This window comes from Drosophila nasuta, chromosome 2R (genome assembly GCF_023558535.2).
Source record: "Drosophila nasuta strain 15112-1781.00 chromosome 2R, ASM2355853v1, whole genome shotgun sequence".
Lineage (NCBI taxonomy): Eukaryota > Metazoa > Arthropoda > Insecta > Diptera > Drosophilidae > Drosophila > Drosophila nasuta.
Genome location: NC_083456.1, coordinates 24,251,396 through 24,270,177, shown reverse-complemented (window position 1 = coordinate 24,270,177; position 18,782 = coordinate 24,251,396). Strand labels below are relative to the sequence as shown.

Below are 18,782 nucleotides of genomic sequence, written 5' to 3'. Positions count from 1 at the left end.
AGCGCGTGTTACTCGAGAGTCGAGAATCGAGAATCGAGAGTGGAGAATCGCGAAGGGGGCTCGCTCGCTCGCTCGCTTAGGCGACACAAATAACGGGACTCTGGTAATTGGCAGCGTCGGGCCACAAAATTCCCCCCTCGCCTTTGCCGCCGGCGTCCTCGTCCTGTTTATCGTCGGTGCTCATATATAACTCGCTGTCGTAACTCGCCTCGTCGGAGAGAAATGTAGGGAAACGCATCCCGACAACGGCAACGACGACGTCGTCGTCGATGTCGACGGCGCCGATGAGGAAGACGTCGTCGTCGTCGTCGTTTGTATCCACTGCCTACGCGGATCGCTCGCTGGCAGCGGCAACCGTTTGTCCGCCTGCCATGTTCTGGCCAAAGGATAACGGAACGGCGCCGCCGTCATCGTCGTCGTCGTCGTCGTCGTCGGCAGCGGCAGCGCTTTTCACAGTTTTTGGCCAATGCGTGTGCTGCTGGCGTTCAGTAAGAAAAGCGTCGCCTAACGGTCTAGTACGAACTCGTACCGTACGCTTTGTGTTCTTTCTGTTCTTTGGGGCATCCAAGCGACGAATTAGTCGTAAAGTCGTATATAGAGCCGTACAATCGTATTGAGCCGTACAAAATCGTTTAGATCCGTATTTTTGTGTGTGCGTTTCTCGCTCGTCTCTTGTTTCGTGCGTTACTCTCGAAACAGATCAGAAGAAGAACAGCATTCAAAAGTAATTCAAATTGTTTTCGTTATCATTATCATTATTATTTTGCACTTTTATTTTCGTTTTTTCCGTATTTCACTTCATTATGGGAACATTAAAGCATCAGGAAGGAAACTGCATGAAGTTCCTTCAACCCTGGCACAGTTTTCATTTCGACGACTGCACTGTAAATAAATTTAATGCCTTTTGCGAGCCACAAACTTTTTGGGGCGAGATTCATTAAAGTTGCATCGCTGTTTGTTGCTGTCCTTGTTATTGTTGTCGTTGTTGTTGTTATTGTTGTTATCACTGACACTGGGTGACTTTTAAAAGTTCACTGCGAAAACTCATCAGAGTCAGCAGCCAGCAAAATAATTTGCAAAACTCTTCGCCTTCGCCTATGCCCAAAGAAAGTTTACAAGCGACATTGAGCCGGGATTCTCCGACTGTGTGATGACGCCTTTTATTTATAATTTTTGCAGTTCTTTTTAAGTTGTTCTATTGTACATTGAAATTGAAGAAGTCTATGTCTAACTGATTGTCTGGCATGCATATAGCGACAGCGACAGCAATAGCAACAGCAACATATGACAGCAATATTTATAATTTCCGCTGCTGCAAGAACAAGACTAACAACAGCAACAATAAGCAGTAGGGGAAAATAATTTGCGATTACTGGCAGTCTGGCATGCTGGCAAGCTGGCAGTCGCATACATAAAATCCCATATCCCCAAAAAAATCCCATATCCAACAGTCGAATGTAACGTTGCGAAGGACAAGAAGACGGCTGTAAGGACAACGAAAAAATTACAAGCCAAGTGCGCTCGTGTTCGTGAATTTCCGGTTGAACAAACACATAAGCAAAACGTAAAAGAAAACCCAGCAAAAATTATAAAAATAATAAAAACAACACAGAGAAAGAGCAAGCGAGAGAGAGAGAGAGAGAGAGAAAGCGAGTGAGAGAGGAGAGGAGAGAGTGAAAGAGGAAGGAGCAACAGCAACAGCAACAGCATCGAAGTAGTACATAGCACAAGGGGCCATTCAGCGTGAAAGACGACGAAGTCACTGTAAGAAAAGTGAAAATACACGGAGAAAAGTTGCACAGAGCGGCAAGCATATTTCATAAGTTTACACACACACACACACACACAAAACACAGTCACACAGAGAGCCACAGACACAGTCATATAACATAGCCCGGAGCCAGTTAGATCCAAGTCGAGGCAAAGTCATATATGTGAGAGAAGGAAAGAGCGAAGCAGCAGCTGGAGACAGAGACGGAGACGGAGACGAAGACGGAGACAGAGTACGAGACGTTGGCGGTGGCGACAAAGGCTAACGCTCGACCTTTGGCACAGGGTTCAGCAAGTGCAGCAGAGGACACGAACACGGACACAACGAGGCGAGGTCAACAAATCAATAGAAACAAAGCGCACAGCCCGAAAGCAATTGGACACTAGCAACAACAACAACAACACGTACAACAACAACAAGTAGAAGCACAGTCGCAACACAAAAAAACCACCAAAATTCACTCTCAAATTATGCTGGCCATGTCGACCTTAATGATGCCCGCGCCGACTATAGCCATGGGGGCCCCGCAGATCACGATGGGCCCCCACAAGCCACCGGAAACGAAATTGCTTGCCATACATCCAGCTGCAGCAGCAGCAGCCGCTGCCGCCCAGCAACAGCAACAGCAATCCGTGACAGCTGCTCATCTGCAGCACAATGGGCAACAGCAACATCCACAACAGCAGCAGCAGCAACAACAACAGCATCAACAGCAGCAGCAAATGCAACAGCAGCAATCGAATGCACAGCAGCAGCAGCAAATTGTTGGCAGCAACTCAAAACCAGGTGAGCCAAAATAAATTCAAGAATTTAGTAAAATAGGTAATAAGTATTTAATTTTAACTTTACAATTATTGAATTTTTTTTCAAACAACTTTAAAAAAATCCTAAATACTGCTGGCAGAAATTTGAAATATTTATTAAAACTGAAGTGTGGTACCTTACAACGGAAATTGTCTAGACAATGTTATTAAGTCTGATATCTGCTCTCAACATAAAAATACTTGAAAATATTTACATTCTGTGCTTGCAAATATGTTTTTCAATCTGAATGTGAAAGAACTCAGTAGACCAGTGCAATTGAAGTGATGGAACACGATTAGTCAATCAGTTTTCTGTCTGTGCTCCAAAGCATTGTACCCAGAGAGAGACAAATTTGAGCAATTACTTCACTCAGTAACAGCCGTTGTACGACTGTGACGAGACAGTTGCAAATAGAATTTTGTTGGAATACTAAAATACATAAATACATATAAAAATAGAAATACGAAAGTACACAAAAATTGTGTATGCAAAACGAGTAAGCTGAGGCAACCATGCATGACATTCAATTAGAATATTTTTTTTGGGGCAGGCTGGGTAAAACGAAAATTCCAATAAGTCATAATTTTTAACAGACATTTTCAGTTTCAGTTCTTGAAAGTCATTTGAAATATAAGTTACAATTCGCACACCGAAAATTTCGCATTGCCAGAGAAATAACACAAAAATTGCACACGCATTTCTCAAATGAATTATTGTGGACAGGCCACAGACCGGAATACAGACAGACAGACAGGCAGGCAGGAAAGCAGGGTGAAAGGGAGGGAGGCCTAAATGTCAAGCGTTGGCATTACAAGCATAAATATCAGTTACAATTTTCATATTCCCAACCACAAATATACAATTTGATACTTGCCAGTGTGCTAGATTTTGGTGGCATTGCAAAATGAAACGTTGGAGGGAAAGTTGCACAAACGAGGAGATTTACAACTTAAAAACAACTTAAGCCAAAACTTGGTAACAAAACGCAGGCCTAGAGCCAGAGAGATGCTACAATTGCTTGGCCAATTCCTGAGCCTGTTTCATCTACTCCCCCACACATTCTGCTGAAACTATACGACACACAGAGTAAGAGAGAGAGTGTATACAAATAGACAGAGACAGGCAGAAAACCGGAAGTAACGGCTCAGGAAGCTGCATGAAAATGAAACGTTGGCAAAGCTAGCCTTGTGCTGTCTGTGGGTGTGTGTGTGTATGAAGCGAGGACGCTCTGCCAGCTTAAGACTGTAATGAAAATGAAAAATGAAAATGAAAAATGGAAAATGTATAGTTAAAATATAGTGCAAACTAAGACCTCGTCTCGCTCACAGCAGCAAAGGCAACTTGAAAATGAATTTAATTATGGCAAAAAAGTGAAAATTTCCACACTTGAGTCTGCGAAGTTTTGCCTTTTGCGAAAGGAAACTCAACAACGGAACGAGACAGACAACAAGACGGAGCGACAAACAGACAGAGAGACAGGCAGACAGACAGACAGGCAAGGCGGAGGCGTTGATGAGCGCGTGCGAAAAGTGTGAGGAAATTGTTAGACAACACAAGGCATAAATAAGAAAACCGACTACAAAAAGCTCAGCAAGAAAGTGAAGTGCCCATCTCCGACAACAGAATTGAAGAAGAAAATTTCTGAGAGTGTGTATGAGCAAAAAGTAAGCCAAATTGTGGGCATTGTGATTACTTTTTTGTTGTAGCGCATTTGTTGTTGTTGTTGATTGCAAACCAACAATAACAACAACAACAATGACTACGACGAAGACGACAATTGACTTTGCAATGAGGCGCACTTAGACGCTAATTAGTAGAGCTAGAAAAACAGTTGAGTAGCAACGGGACGCACATTGATTAGCACTCCAGATAGAACACAGAGAGAGAGAGAGAGAAAGCGAGCTGCTGAAATGATTGCAAATTGAAAATTAAGCACGCTGCAAATTTCCAATTCAAATATGCAGCATGCCACAGGGCAAGGGACATGGAGACAGCGAGACACCGCAGCCAAGCAGCAAAAGCAGCTGCAACTGAAACTGTGGCCAACTTGTGCACACACACGCAGAAATACAAATACAAATACGACACACATGCATTTAAATTTATACATAGACATGTATACTAAAGATGTATACACATAGACAAATATGTATACACAGCAAGCAAAGCAAGCAGCGAGTGAGTGCAGTATACGGTGCATGAACTTTTGAGCAGCACTTGCAAACACACACACCCACCAACACACACACCCACACACATACACACATAGAGAAAGCAGTTACACCTATGCGAAGCAGCAAAAACAAACTGCGAGATTTGAAGTGCCGCTGCAGGAGCCGTCGAGGCAAAGCCAACAAGTGCCAGCGATGCTGACTAAAGCAAGAGACACTAACCGACAACAATTACAACAACAACTGCAACAACTTTAGCTCTCAACTACAGTGGAGATTGCTTAAGAACAATAAGCGGTTTAACTACTTCTTAGTGCGGTTCAAAATTTCTTAATATAAAAAGATAACATTTCATGTTCAATATTTATTTTAAATTTCATTCACTATTAATAATTTAATTTCAAGTCATCCTCAGAAAAATAAAGCAACATTTTATTGGCAATATTTATTTTAAATTTCATTCACTAATACATTGTTTTCAAATATAGAAAAATATAAAAATTCTATTTTTATTATTTATATTACATTTCACTCAATAGACTGAATACTTTAAAGTGCTGCTCAAACTAATGTCCTTTTTTGTAAATACACAAAATTCCATTAGCAACATTTATTTTAAATTTCATTCAATATTCATGCTGTCTATAAGTCATTTCTCAATTGCAATATTTTGCAAAACTAAGCACTTGTAATGCTCATCTTGTATTCTGTGCTAAGCTCTGTTAATCTCTAAGGTTTACAAGCTTGCCACCTTTTCCTATTCAGATCTCAAACAGAAATTACTTAAACTGCACTCTTTAAGCAGCCTTTACTGTACAGTGCGATGCTGCACTTGGTTCTGTGTTTCTTTGGCATCATGCGAAACGGCGTGAACAACTGTGGAGGAAGCTTCACTGGCGGTGCTTCACTTTCGCTTTGCACAGTGCAGAGAGATGGCGACAGCGACAGCAAAACTTTTAAATTGGTTGGCAACACTTGCCACACACTCACATATATAGTAACACCCACTAACACACACACACAGAGAGGGAGAAAGACTGCCACACACACAATGACAGAGAGATGCATGTAAAATGTTTGTTTTGGAAATGAATTTGGAAAATTTTCGTACTGTATGTTTGTGTGTGTGTGGACTACGCGAAAAGCGGGCGAGAAAGCAGCAAGAAAGTCAAAGCCAATTCGTAGGGGAGGAGGGGGGAAAGAGAAGTGGGCGTTAGACAGCGTAACAGCGGCACCTCAACGTAATTTGCCAGCAAATCATTGGAAAAGCGTTGGCAGAGAGTGAGAAAGAGTCAGAGGCAAAAGCGAATTGCTAGCAACGCCGAAAAGTATGCAATGGCAAATGTGATACATAAATACACACAAACACACACACATGCGATCTGTGTGCATGAGTGTGTGAGTGTGGGTGTAAAAACCACTAAAGTGAAATGCATTTATCGACCGCAAAGCGTTCGAAATGAAATCTGTTTAAGGGATTTTAATACTCTTGCGAACGTGCTGCCTCCGTCAAAGTGTTTGTATGTGTGTCTCTGTGTGTGTGTGTGTTTCAGACTGCATGTGTATGTGTGAGAGTGGCAAGGACTGGCAGGCGAACACAAAAAGTCAATGAATTCGTTTGGCGAATTGAAAAATTAATTCAGTTGCCGTCGCTGGCGTCGATAAGTAGAAGAAAGAAAACTTTACACGCCGCACTCAGTTCATGTGTCTTTATCTTCACTTCACTCTCTCACTACCAGTGTGTGTGTGGGTGTTTGAGCTTTTTACTTACTAATGATTTCTCATTTCGCTTACGGTATTTTCTGTGTTATTTGCGCTTTTTGTCTTACTCTGCTGTTTTACAGCCAAACGAACCGACCTCAAACCCCGAACCCCGAATCCAACCCTCGCTGCCTCCTCCACGCTTTGTAAGCCTTGAAACACTGAGGCCAAATTACTCACTGCCGTTGTTGTGGATTTTCCTCATTTCGCTCGTTTTACTCAGCCAAAAACAAGAACAAAACAACGACTGCGACTGCGACTGTAACACAAGTAGCAAAACGAAAGAGAAGGAAATTAAGCAAAAAGCGCAAAGATTTATTTCGCTTTGATCAAAATTAAATGAATTGATTTTAATACGCCCCGTGGGCAAGATATTTCCTACGTTGGCCAAATGAAAACGCATAAAAAAACGTAGCGAGAGAGAAGCTGGCTATGGTTTGTACGAAGCCAGTGGGCGTGCCACACCGCCGCCCATTACAATTGAGTAGCTTTCGCTGTAGTTGTTGTGGCTCTGGCTCTGGCTCTCTTTTTCTTTCTCTCTATCAGCGACTTTACAGCTCTGGCCTTAAAGATACACAATAAATTCTGCTTGAGCTAAGCACTTGATGCAGCGTCCACAGAGATGTTGAATAAAAAAGACAGACTAGAAATTAATTCTGCATTACTTTAAGCAAAGAAACAATAAAGGAGTTTGAAGTTCAGTCATACAAAAGAACTTTATTCTATCAATACCGTCTAGACATGCTTAGTTGCAATTTGTGCATTTTAAATAGTTAAATATAAAAGAAACGTTTAAAATCAATTCTGAATACAAGTTAAATATAAAAGTATGGCTCAAAATTAATTCTGTAAACATTTTTTATTACTTTAAGCAAATAAAAACAAAAGTTTCGAAAAATGCTTTAGCTAATGCTGAAGAGAACCGTCTATACTTGCATTGAATTTGTGGCAAGCTTCCATTATTGAAAACGATCTGAATTAAATAGTTAAATGCACATCAAAGCCAGGCTAGAATTTAATGTTGTGTGCAGTCTGCATTACTCTAAGCAATGAATAAAGGAGCTTGGAGCTCAACAGTAAAATAAACAAAAGTAATTTAGTCATTTATTGCTAACGATCCGACTAAAGAAGTTATATATAAAGTTAAGGCTATCAATGAATAAACTATCAATGAGTAAACTATCTGCTTTACTTCAAGCAAACACAAATAAAACGAGTTTAAAGTTCAATCTCAAAATATAACTTTAATCTATCAATACTTCAAAGCGCCGTCTAGACTTGCAAAGTATTTGTGGCAAGTTGCATTTATTGCTAACGATCCCATTGAAATTGCTCGAATTGTTATTCAATTTATTTCCATGGCAAGCACAAATGAAAAACAATTTGTCAGTTGATTTTTTTTTTGGCAGTTTTGTAGCCGCATTCGATCTTGATTTTGTTACAATTTTTTGGTTCGCGGCAAACTGACAATTTGAAATAGACAAAAAAATGAGAAGCGAATACACACATTTCCTTCAGTTTTTTTTTTGTGCGCTTTCGTGTCAAATGAAAAGTTAACATTTCATTGCCCAATTCAGTTGACATTTGGCAGTCGCATTCGCATAGAAAATGAGGTTCACAATTCGCGTCCAGTCGCCTTCTCTTTTTTGCCCAACATTTTGGCTGTTTTTGCCGGCAATGGCAGCCAACAACATCAACTCGATTTCCAAAATTCAGACATTTGACAGCGGCGACGTCGTCGTCGTCGTCGTCGTTGCATTTGTCGCCCTTTTGTCTGTCACTTTTGAACTCCCTTTCCTTCCTCTCCACCCTTTGTCAGTTGTGTTCTTTCTCTATACATTTCCAATAAAAGTGTCGATTTACAGATCGCAACACCGCTGGGAGCCAGAGCCACCTACTTCAGTCTCGCTCAACACTTTTGGCACAATTTAAATTTCATGCATTTTTCATTAATACCAACGAGAGTAGAACATAAAAAGGGTGAGCACCACAGAGCCTTTGGCCATTTGATGGCCTCACAACGACGTGCCCAGTGCCCAGTGCCTCGGACTTTGGTCCATCTTAAATGCCCATCTATTTTACGGTTGTCCATATAACAAAACACAATAACTTGAGCACAGATCCACGAACCATTTACAATTCGCTTCTGCATTCCCTTTGCATCGCTATCGCTGTATCGATTTTGAGTGTCGCCTGCCATTCAAATGGCTTTTATTTGGCTTCCAGACTTGACTTGAATCCCGATCTCTTCGCTTTCGTCGCTGACTTTGGCACGTTTTAATGCATTTGCGGTAGCAGGAGTTTTGACTACGTGTGCACTTTTGCTTAACCCGGCATTGTTTGTTGTTTTGTTGTTGTTTTGTAGTTTTCTTTATATATTATTCTGATGGAATTTTAGAGCAGCGCCTGAGCAATGGTCCCGAATTTTATGCGCTGTGCGTGTTCGCATTTGTTTTCTCTTAATTGTTGGGATTTTCCACTCTCTCTCTCCCTCTCTTTGACTCATGCAAGGGGGATGCGCAGAGATATGTATGTAAATAATAATTTATGAAAATCCAAATAGTTTTTAAAAAGGTAGCAACTCCCCCTCCCTGGAGTAATGCAAACAGTAGCCGAAAATACAAATATAATGCTAAATAAAAACAGAATGTTGGTAAATAAAGCAGGCACACACACTATGCGAGTCCTCTGGACTCGGGATTGGACTGCCATGGACACAGGCCATAAAAAGTGCTAAGTAAACACATGTGCGACTAACCACGCCCCCCTGCGCCTGCACATAGTGTAAACACATAAATTTATGCATTTTCAATGGAGAACTGTTAGCATAAATTTACGACCCCCCAAAAAAAGAAAAAATGATGCAAAAAAAGAAAATAGCAGGCAACTAAAAAACATTAACAGGACTCGGGCGGAGTCGGCATCCTGCCTGAGACGCAGACTGAGGTTGAGGTTGAAGCTGGCAAAGCCAACAGCAAAAGCGAAGCCAAATGTTTATAAAAAAAAACGAGAAGGACAAAATAGAGTAAAGCGTAACAAAACAAAACAAAGCAGAAATAGCGTTAAAGCAACGCAAAGCAAACAGTCAAAAGCTCGACAACAGCAGCAACAACAACAAAAACAACAAAAAAGAAGAAAGAGAAAACGCAAACAAACAAACAAAAAACAAACACTGCAAAAAGGCAATTCACCAAAAAACACAAGCCATGGGTCAGTCAAGAGAGAGAGTGAGAGAAAAGAAGGAAGCTGGGGCACTGAGGGCTGAAGGCTGAGGGCTGAGGGCATAGGCTGCTCTATGAACTGGCGTGGGCGAGACTCCTGGGGGTCAGTTGGGTAGAGGGGGCAGGAGGGGGGTTTGGGGGGGAAAGGACATGGCACAAAAAAACTTGAAGCATCTGACTGCAAATTTTTCGTACTTTAAAAAGGTTCACACAAATCCAATCATTGAATCAATAAACGGCGACAAGTGCCACAGCATCGATGTTGCTACTGCTGCTGCTGTGTGTGTGTGAGTGCTTAAGTGCGTGTGTGTTGAAGTGTGTGGTCGCTAACTGCTACCAATTGCAACACACAAAATGGTAGACAGCGAAATGCACAATGATTGCGTTTTCGTCACATGTGTGAAGAATGTAGATGTGTGTGTGAATTTGTGTGAGTAAGTGTGTGTATTGGTCCTGGCGATCTTTCTGCCCGATTGCATACGAAAACCGCTTGTTAGCAGCTGACACAATGCAGCACCAGTTGCCGTTAAAAGCTTCTTTTTTTGTGAGAAAATTGAAGAGTTTGGCAACTGAAAAAAGAATATCGAAAAACGTTAAATTGATTATACATTTTTATTGAGGCAACTGAATTGAGATCATTAAGTAACTTTTAGGTAAATTAAAGATTATGTATCAACATTCATTACCAAATCTTTGAATATAGTCAGAGATTCCAAGAAATAAAAAGATTTCTTTTAATATTTATATAACAGCAATCTTTAAATCTCAAAATTTCAATATTAATCGAACTCCAAACACTTTTAATATTGTATAGTGATTTATTATTATTCATTACTATTTTTTACATCCGTCGAGTGTTTATATTAAACAATCTTATCAATTTTGCATTTCCATATTCAAACCAGAGCTTCGACATTGAGATTTCCCCATGAATGCATAATTAAAAGTATTGCAGTCCAGTTGCCTTTCACTTTGAGTCGTATTTGTTGAGCCTTGGCCACAGGATATAATTGCAAACCTGACTGTAATCCCGGCAAATACAGCAACTGTCCCCAATTGGAGCTCGAGAACCAATCGAAGCAACCTTCGCACTTTTGCGGTTCAAAATGTTGTTGGCATTCATATTGAAAATGCGGTTCGAAGTAGTGTCAATAAGCAGGCAAAGCGCAGAGCCAAGGGAGGAGCAAAAGGTAGCAAACCATTCGACGGATGCACAAACATTTGGCTAGTGGCAAATGCAGAAAACGGCATGTGGCAAATGGGAATCGAAGAGAGAGAGTTGAAGTCAAAACGATGCCGGAAATGCCATTGAAAATAGTTTAAAATTGCACCGAAAAAGGATATTGGGCTAAGCCAGTTGCGCACAGCAGCTTACTCAGCCCTTTCTCTAGAACTCCCTTTCTCTCTCTCTCTCTCTATCTTTAGCTGTCTCTTTTCGGTGCTGTGTGTATTTGTGTACCACATGCACTTCCGGCTGGCTTCTTTATGCTTTATTTTCTCCCGATGTACGCCGTGCTGTGCCACTGCGTGTGCAAACTGTGTTCCCCATTGCTTGATTTTCTATTTGCCAACTCGACTCACAGCTCGCTGGCTGCCTGGCTCACTGGCTGACTGGATGCTTATGGAAATCCGCATGATGATTGCATATCCTTGGCTGCATGAAAACGAGGGACTCTGCCATATCCCTAATTCCATCGTCGTCGTCGTCGTCGTCGTCGTCGTCGTCGTCGTCGTCGTCGTCGTCGTCGTTGCACCGAAACTTTGCGTTCATTTGGTTGGTTCTCCCGTTATTTTATTTTTAGCTTTCAAGCTGGCAAAACTTTTACTTTACTCGGTTTTTCCTATTTTTCCTTGGCGCTGACGCTGCGGCTGAGTCGAAGTCGGAGTCGGAGGCAGCGTCCTGCCAAAGTGTTTCTCTTCTTGCATTTGAAGAGCTTTTTCTTAATGTCACTTATGCATAAGTTCCTATGAGTTTGCCCACACACACACACACACACAAACACACACGGAGTTCGCCTCATGTTTGCTTGCGGATAAGTGCAACGAGCACGACACACGCGTCCCAGCTGTGTGTGTGTCTGTGTATGTGTGTGTGTTTGTATATGCGACTAACTTGACGGCACATCCTCTGTGGGGATTTACAAGTGCTTAGTTCTATGTCGCAAAAAAACGCTTTAATATTATTATATTTTCTTTTCAATGCACTTGGCATTTGCAGCACACTTGGCTTGGCTTTTCTCTTCTCAGCTATTTTGCAGCTCTATATCTTTTCACTGACGCGAAATTAAATTAAACGAAATGCTGCTGCCAAAAATAAGATACAAATGCAAAGCGTCCAATACAAATTGACTACAATAGCGCGAGGGCTTAAAGGCGCACGAGAATCATAAATAAGCAGCACACACAAATACACACACAAACACACACGCCTTGATGTATTACATGTGTTGGCATTATTTACTTAACTCTCAGCTCTATTTTTGCCGCTCCAAAAAGTCAAAGTCTACTTTTGTGCGGCAGCCGCAGCTATTAGTGCAACAGTAGCAACAACAATGCCTCACACACTCACTCAGCTAGCTAGCTAGCTGAGCGAAGAAGCCATGAAGAAGACATTAAGACACAGCATGCGTTACTTACACACACACACACACACAAGCACACACACACACATACATAGAATGGAATGTATACATGGACTTGGACATGGCCTCGCCTGGGCGTAAGAAGAAAGAAATATAATGCCAACATAACATTTAATCCAAGAAATTCCATATCGTAGTCAGTGGGGAAGCGAGCACAGTCAAGAAAAAAGTATGCGCACAGTGGTGTCAGCTAACACAAAGCACAAACGTAAATAGAATTTGACTTTAAGCGCATTAAATTCGAGTTTATTAATAGTTATTTAGTGAAGAACTTATGAATGTCATTTGTATTTAAGTTAAAGAGAAATAAGTCTTATCTACAACTAATATTAATAGTTGTTTAATATTGATTTCATTCTTTTGAATTGTATTTACAAAAGATAATTCGAGCTTATTAATAGTTGTCTAATATTGGCTTAATTTCTTTGCTATTGCATTTCTTTATTAAAAAAATTTTTGAGCTATTTTTAACCTTCAAGTTTTAGTCAAAGTTTTAATAGTTGTTTTATATTTATTAAGTTCAATTGAATTACATTTACAATAGAGAATTCTTTCCTATAAGTAACCTTAATTATTTTTGACGTAAACAGATTTGACTTGAAATTCATTAAATTAGACTTTATTGAAAAATATTTTTTGTTGGAGAAAATTCTCTGTTATTTCTTAATGAAAGTTTCTTCATAGTTCATGCAATTCACACTAAATTTGAGTTTATTAAGATTTATTTAATATTGATTTTATTTAGTTTAAAGTGTATTCTTGCTTATCTCGCACTACAATTTAATTATTTTTTCTTTTCTATTGAATTTGTTTTTAAGGAAAAGCCTGCCTTATTTACAACTTCCACATTAAATTGTAGCTTATTAATAGTTATTTAATATAGACTTAACATATTTCAATAGCATTTGTTAAAGCGAATACTTGCTTATCTCAAACTTTTATTACTTTCATAGCTTAAGCAGTGTGCTTTGGCACTCGTGTCTAATGCTTGGATGATCATTGCAATGGTCCCCAGCTCAGGCAGCATAATGTTTATTTCCACTGTGCTTATCTGGCCTCAGCCAGCGTCAGCGTCAGAGTCAGAGTCTGAGAGCTGGGACAGCAGCTCGACTCAACGTCGCACTTAAATTGCGCCCGGGAAAAATAGAAAAGCGCACCAGAAACGAAATGTAACGTAACGAAACGAAACGTTACGAAAATGCTCACATACTTTTAGCAGCAAGCGCATAAAAGCTGCTGCTGCTGCTGGTGCTGCTGCTGCCTGGCGAACTACACTAGAATGAGCCAGCGGCGGAAGGAAGAAATAATCATAAAAATTATTTCATCACACACACACACACATGCACAACATAATACACATGTGTGTGTGGCAAGATGGTGATCATAATGTTGCAAGCCAACCAACGAATGCGAAGGCGTCCGCTGGGAATTTTCTTTTACTTTCGATGCCGTCAACAAAAATGTTCACTTTAATGACCTGACGCTGGCAGACTTTTTAATTTTCGTTCTTCATATTTTTCTATTTACCCAAAGCTTCCTCCCCGCCCCCTAACTGTTTGCCCTCACTGTGTGAGAAAAAGAGAAAAAAAAAAGAAAAATTGATATCCCGTCGTCATTTTTAATGCCCTCTGAATGCGGCTAATGAAAGCTTGTGTGTGTGTGAGTGTGTGTCTCGCTGTGCTCAGTTATTTCTAAATAACATTTAATACACATTTTTCTGCTCATTTTATTTACAGGTAAATCACTTCTCCCCCCCCTCCGTCGCATGAGTTTTCATATTTAGAAAATTATGATTTGCTGTTGGCAGAGCTTAGACCAGAAGGTCGAGAGTGTTGGCATGAGTTGCCACATTTTATTGGCGGGTAAATTTGAATGCGATTCCCAAAATCCGAATCCGATTATTTTGGCACGTGGCTTTTTAGGTGACATTGAGGATCTCATTAACATTTAATTAGGCCATTTTCGTATTCGTTTTCACTTTCGCTTTCCGTTTGCCGTTTTGCGCCTTGACGATGTCGTTTTGTTAATGAAATGAATTTGTTTAGCCTAAGGAGAATACTTTTCCCCTTCCATTTCCCATTTCTTATATTGTGTGTGTGGGTCAAGTAAATTGTCATTGATTTTGTTGCTTAATCTGCTTAGCCAGGCAGCCAATTGACAACTTGTCCAGTTGTGCGCACCTTTTCTGGGGCTGCAGTTACCGAGTTCCCCGAGTTCCAGGAGCATTAAATCGAATTAATTTGAGGTGCCATCTCCCTCCTTAGCTGACCCAGAAACAACGACTTCCATCGAGACGGACCCTTGACGCGCCTTTTCTGTGTTTCCGTCTCGCTCTCTTTCTCTCTGGTTGGCCAAACGAATGGTCATTTGACATTTGTCGACAAAACGTTTACATTAAATGTTTTGCCATTTCTTTGTCTCTCTTATTTTTTTTGTTGTCTTTGGGTATCTTGTTGTTGTGTTGTTCTCGCTTGTCCTGTTTCCAATGTCTTCGCCTGTCTACGGCGACATTCTTGAAATTGTGCGCATTGCCCGTCCAAATAGAAAGCAGAGATATTGTGACAACGATGAGCTGAGGCCAAGGCAACAACAACAACAACGAAAAAAAGTGAATACAAGTTGAGACATTGGCATTGACAAGTGTTTTCAGTTTTCAGTTTCAATGCAAGACTGTCTAGATTGTATTTATATTTAAAATATATTTTAAATTCCACATCGAAATGTGATTAAACGAGACGTGCTAAAAGTGTAAAATTCATCGACCACATTTACGGGCAAAAATTGTTGTGCATTTGTCAAAAATTGAATCGAGAAATTCAATTAAACACATACGAGTTGCTTTCGTCTTCACACACGTATCAAAAATCACTCAATTTAGCATTTTCTATGCTTTAGCACAAAACCACACGCTCCATTAAACGGCAAACAAATGTCGAATCCCGCAATTCTGAATCTGCATTCCACCATCTAGCATCTACCATCTAGCATACAGAATCAGCCGCTGCCACAAACTGCTACCAGTTAGCAATGTTTGTAAGCAAATTTTTTAATTTATTGCATAAAATGTTGGGGTTTCGATGCTGGCAAGCCACAAAAGCCAAAGAAATTGTTTCAATTTGTCATGACAATTTCTTTGAAAAGTAGCGAAGAAGTGACAAAAAGAAAAGGAGCGAAATGAGAGAGGAGGAGGAGGAGAGAGCGCCGAATTCAATTTAGGTTTTAGCCGTCGACGCTTCCTTTGGCAATTTCCAGGAATAGAAGGAATAGAGGGAATAGGTCTATGTCGTTGCCTGTTTATTTGCTTTGATGTAATTTGCAATTTTCACCTTGCCACACAGAGAATGAATCGTTGTCGGAAGGAAATTGTCGAATGCGAGGCCATTATCAAAAGTGGAATGAGTGCGAACACTGAGAGTTGACAAATCAGCAGCGCCGTTTGCAAATGGCATTAAAGCCATCGCCTTAGGTTTTTTTTTTTTTTTTTTTGGTTGGAGGTCGTAATGCTTCGCTGATGCCAAAGTGGAAGGGGGAGAAGCAACTGCAATTTGGCAAGAGTTTCGCTTCAGTCGTAAATCTGATATTTCCTCAGCTAAGCATAAATAAATAAATATTTAATGGAAGCCGCAGCCGCAGCCGCTGCAGAAAGGATGTTTTCCTCATTACGCCCCCGATCGCTATCTGAAATGAGGCTGCCAAGTAATTGCGCCTATCCAGTTGTGGTTTACAGCCTAACAAGGCGAAGTATTTCAGCCATCTTATGCTTGCGTCTTGCTCTCTGCTCTCTGCTGTCTGTTTGCCATTTGTGTGCTCGCATGCAAATAGGCCAAATTAATATTGCACAAGTCTGCTGATTGGTGCAAACAATTGCGGTTACCCACTGCCAATTAAATCAAGTGCAAGTCATGCTCAAAAGGACATTTCATAAGGCCCATTTGAGCCTGTTGCTCGGCAATTTCATGGCTAAATTATTTGGCCATACACAAAGACTGACGACCCCAAGCTTCAAACTGGCGATCTCAAAGTGCAGCAAAGGAGCAAATTGAAGCAGCAGCAGCAGCAACGTCGCGGCGCGGCAGCATCGATGATGCGGCTTTAAGCAGCTTAAGCTTGCCCCTCGCTTCCACTCTCCCGCTTTCACTGCTGCCCCCATCTTGTTGGCTTGTGATGCAATTTCCGTTGAAACGCATATTAGCCGGCTGTCCTAGCTCCTTGGGTGTCGTTGAGGCGGAAGTGGAAGCTCTCACTGCCAGACAGGCAAAAGCTGAAGGAGGTCGAAGATGCTGCTCCGGCTGCTGCAGCTGATGACTGGGCGCCATTCGCGGATGTAACGAAATGATTGGATTATTATTATTTTATTATTTATTGAGACGCTGCAGCAACGGCTGCTGCCCATCTGAAGAGTTAGAGCAGCATAAGAAAGGGACTTTCATTATTTTTTATATTCTTTTTCCCCCTCCCAACGATTTTTTTCGTTTTATTTTCTTGTGTCGCGTGGCCTTTTTTTCTTGGCAATCCCTGTGGTTGGTGGGCGACTCACAAATGGCAGCCAGACATGCAAGTGGCTTTGAATCTTTGCCGGCGCTTTGGTAATTGGCGCCTTTATCTCGTCTACCGCTGCTGCTGCTGCTGCCCAATTAAAGTTAGTTTGCAAAGTAATTAAGACGATTATGTGGCGTTCAAGTATCAATAAACGGCAATTAAACGAGTACTCGCACTTGCAATCGCATTGATTGTAGCGTTAGGTTCTTTTCAACCTTTTCTTTTGTTAGATACTTACAAGATTACTTTTGAATTGGAAGGAATTTAATAATATTACAGCAAATCATGGATTTTTGAAATGAGTTCAAGTCACGAATATTGAGACTTTAGTTTGAAGTTTCACAGTCGATGCAAAGAAGTGCATCAATCAAGCAAGTTTTGCCCCTTTTGCTAATGAACTTCAATGTGCATCTACTAATTTGAAAGTCACTCATCTTAATCCGCCCAGCCACGCCCACTCGTCCACATACATACACACAAGCTGAAGGCAAGAGTAAAGTCTCTAGTCTCAGTGCCAAAAAGTCAAATTTTAATCTGTGATGTGGCAAAAGTTGATGAAGAAAGTTCAGTTTCGTTTCTCAGTCTGCCACATGTTGAGAGATGAATGCACACATACACAAGTAACACTTGTATTTGTGTGTATGTGTGTGTTCCCTGGTTGAAAATTCATTCGCGTCATTGGCAAAAGTTACGCGCGATTTGAGATTTAACAACTGCACAAAATAAATAAATGCTGAAGATGTGAGAGAGAGATGTTGCTGCTGTTGGTGTTGGTGCTAAAAAGCATTTGTTATCGCAGCAGCAACATAAATTCACTCTCGTAATTATTTCTCGCATTAGTAGCTGAGGTGGAGCCAAAGTCAGTGGCAGTTTGCTCAAAGATTCACTGAAATGAATGGACGGACGCTGGCTGGGATTATTTGTTAAAGCACACACCACACACTCTACACACACACACACACACACATGTACACTTGCACACTTGCACACTCGCACCCTCGCACACACATACACAACTTTAAAATTGAATCAATCATTCTCACTTTGATGCACATCAGCAACAGAAGCTGCCCTCAGCTGCTGCTGCAGTTTTAGCTAAAGAAAATCATTTCTCCTTCCCCTCCCAGAATGTGTGTGTGTGTGGGTAAGGGAGTGAAGAGGGTTAGGGGAAGGAAGGAGGGTTAGGGAGCGATGCTGCCTGGTAGCATAAGCTGTAACTATAAACAAGCAGCTTATGTGTTTTAGTCGTTCGCTCGTTCTCAACGTCATTCGGTTACAGCTTCAGCATCAGCATCAGCTTCATCTTTTGCGCAGGGTGTTAATTTTTGTTGGTTTATGAAGTCGACTCGCCGCCTCCTACGATTGCTGTTACTTGTGTTGCTCCTGTCGTTGTCGTTGTTCTCTGGACTTGGCTGCCTTTGCTTAAACACTTCTGGCACGGCAGCTGTGCGCAGTTCTAACGAGCAAAAACTAATAAATCCCCACGAAAATGGCTGCGGAAACGGAAGCCGTGTGTTCTGCTGCTGCTGTTTTTCCGACTAAAGCAACAACCAAGTCCAGCAGCAAGGCGCATGGAAAAAAAAAAGCCCAAGCCCCAAGTTGAAATCCCAATCCTAAACCCAAACCCAAACCCAATTCATAGAGCGGCCTGTCTTACCCATGTCTGTGATGTGTTTTCTTGCTTAATTCTTATTATTATCCCAGGCATTATTATTATTGTTGTTGCTGTTGTTGCTGTTGTTCTTGTTGTCGTCTTTCACAGATTTCTTTCAGCTACTCTATACACTGCTATTTATTTGTTTTGTCTCTTCTTCTGCTTTTTTCTTTCTATCTGTTCGGTTTGGCCTGTTGTTATTGTTGTTGTTTGTGGCTT

At 41.0% G+C, this 18,782-nt stretch overlaps 1 protein-coding gene across 3 annotated transcripts in view; it reads left to right on the top strand.

Moving 5' to 3' along the window:
• The first annotated feature begins 482 nt into the window (after window positions 1–482).
• The window catches only part of LOC132786148 (cytotoxic granule associated RNA binding protein TIA1), a 97,872-nt gene continuing 79,572 nt past the window's right edge, over window positions 483–18,782 (top strand). For 2 of the 3 annotated variants that reach the window (XM_060792591.1, XM_060792590.1), the window contains exons 1-2: window positions 483–724; window positions 1,452–2,557. In XM_060792591.1, coding sequence (XP_060648574.1) covers window positions 2,242–2,557 — 316 coding nt within the window. In that variant the 5' untranslated portion in view covers window positions 483–724; window positions 1,452–2,241. The remainder of the gene's footprint in view (window positions 725–1,451; window positions 2,558–18,782) is intronic. The other variant, XM_060792592.1, reaches the window with a different exon arrangement.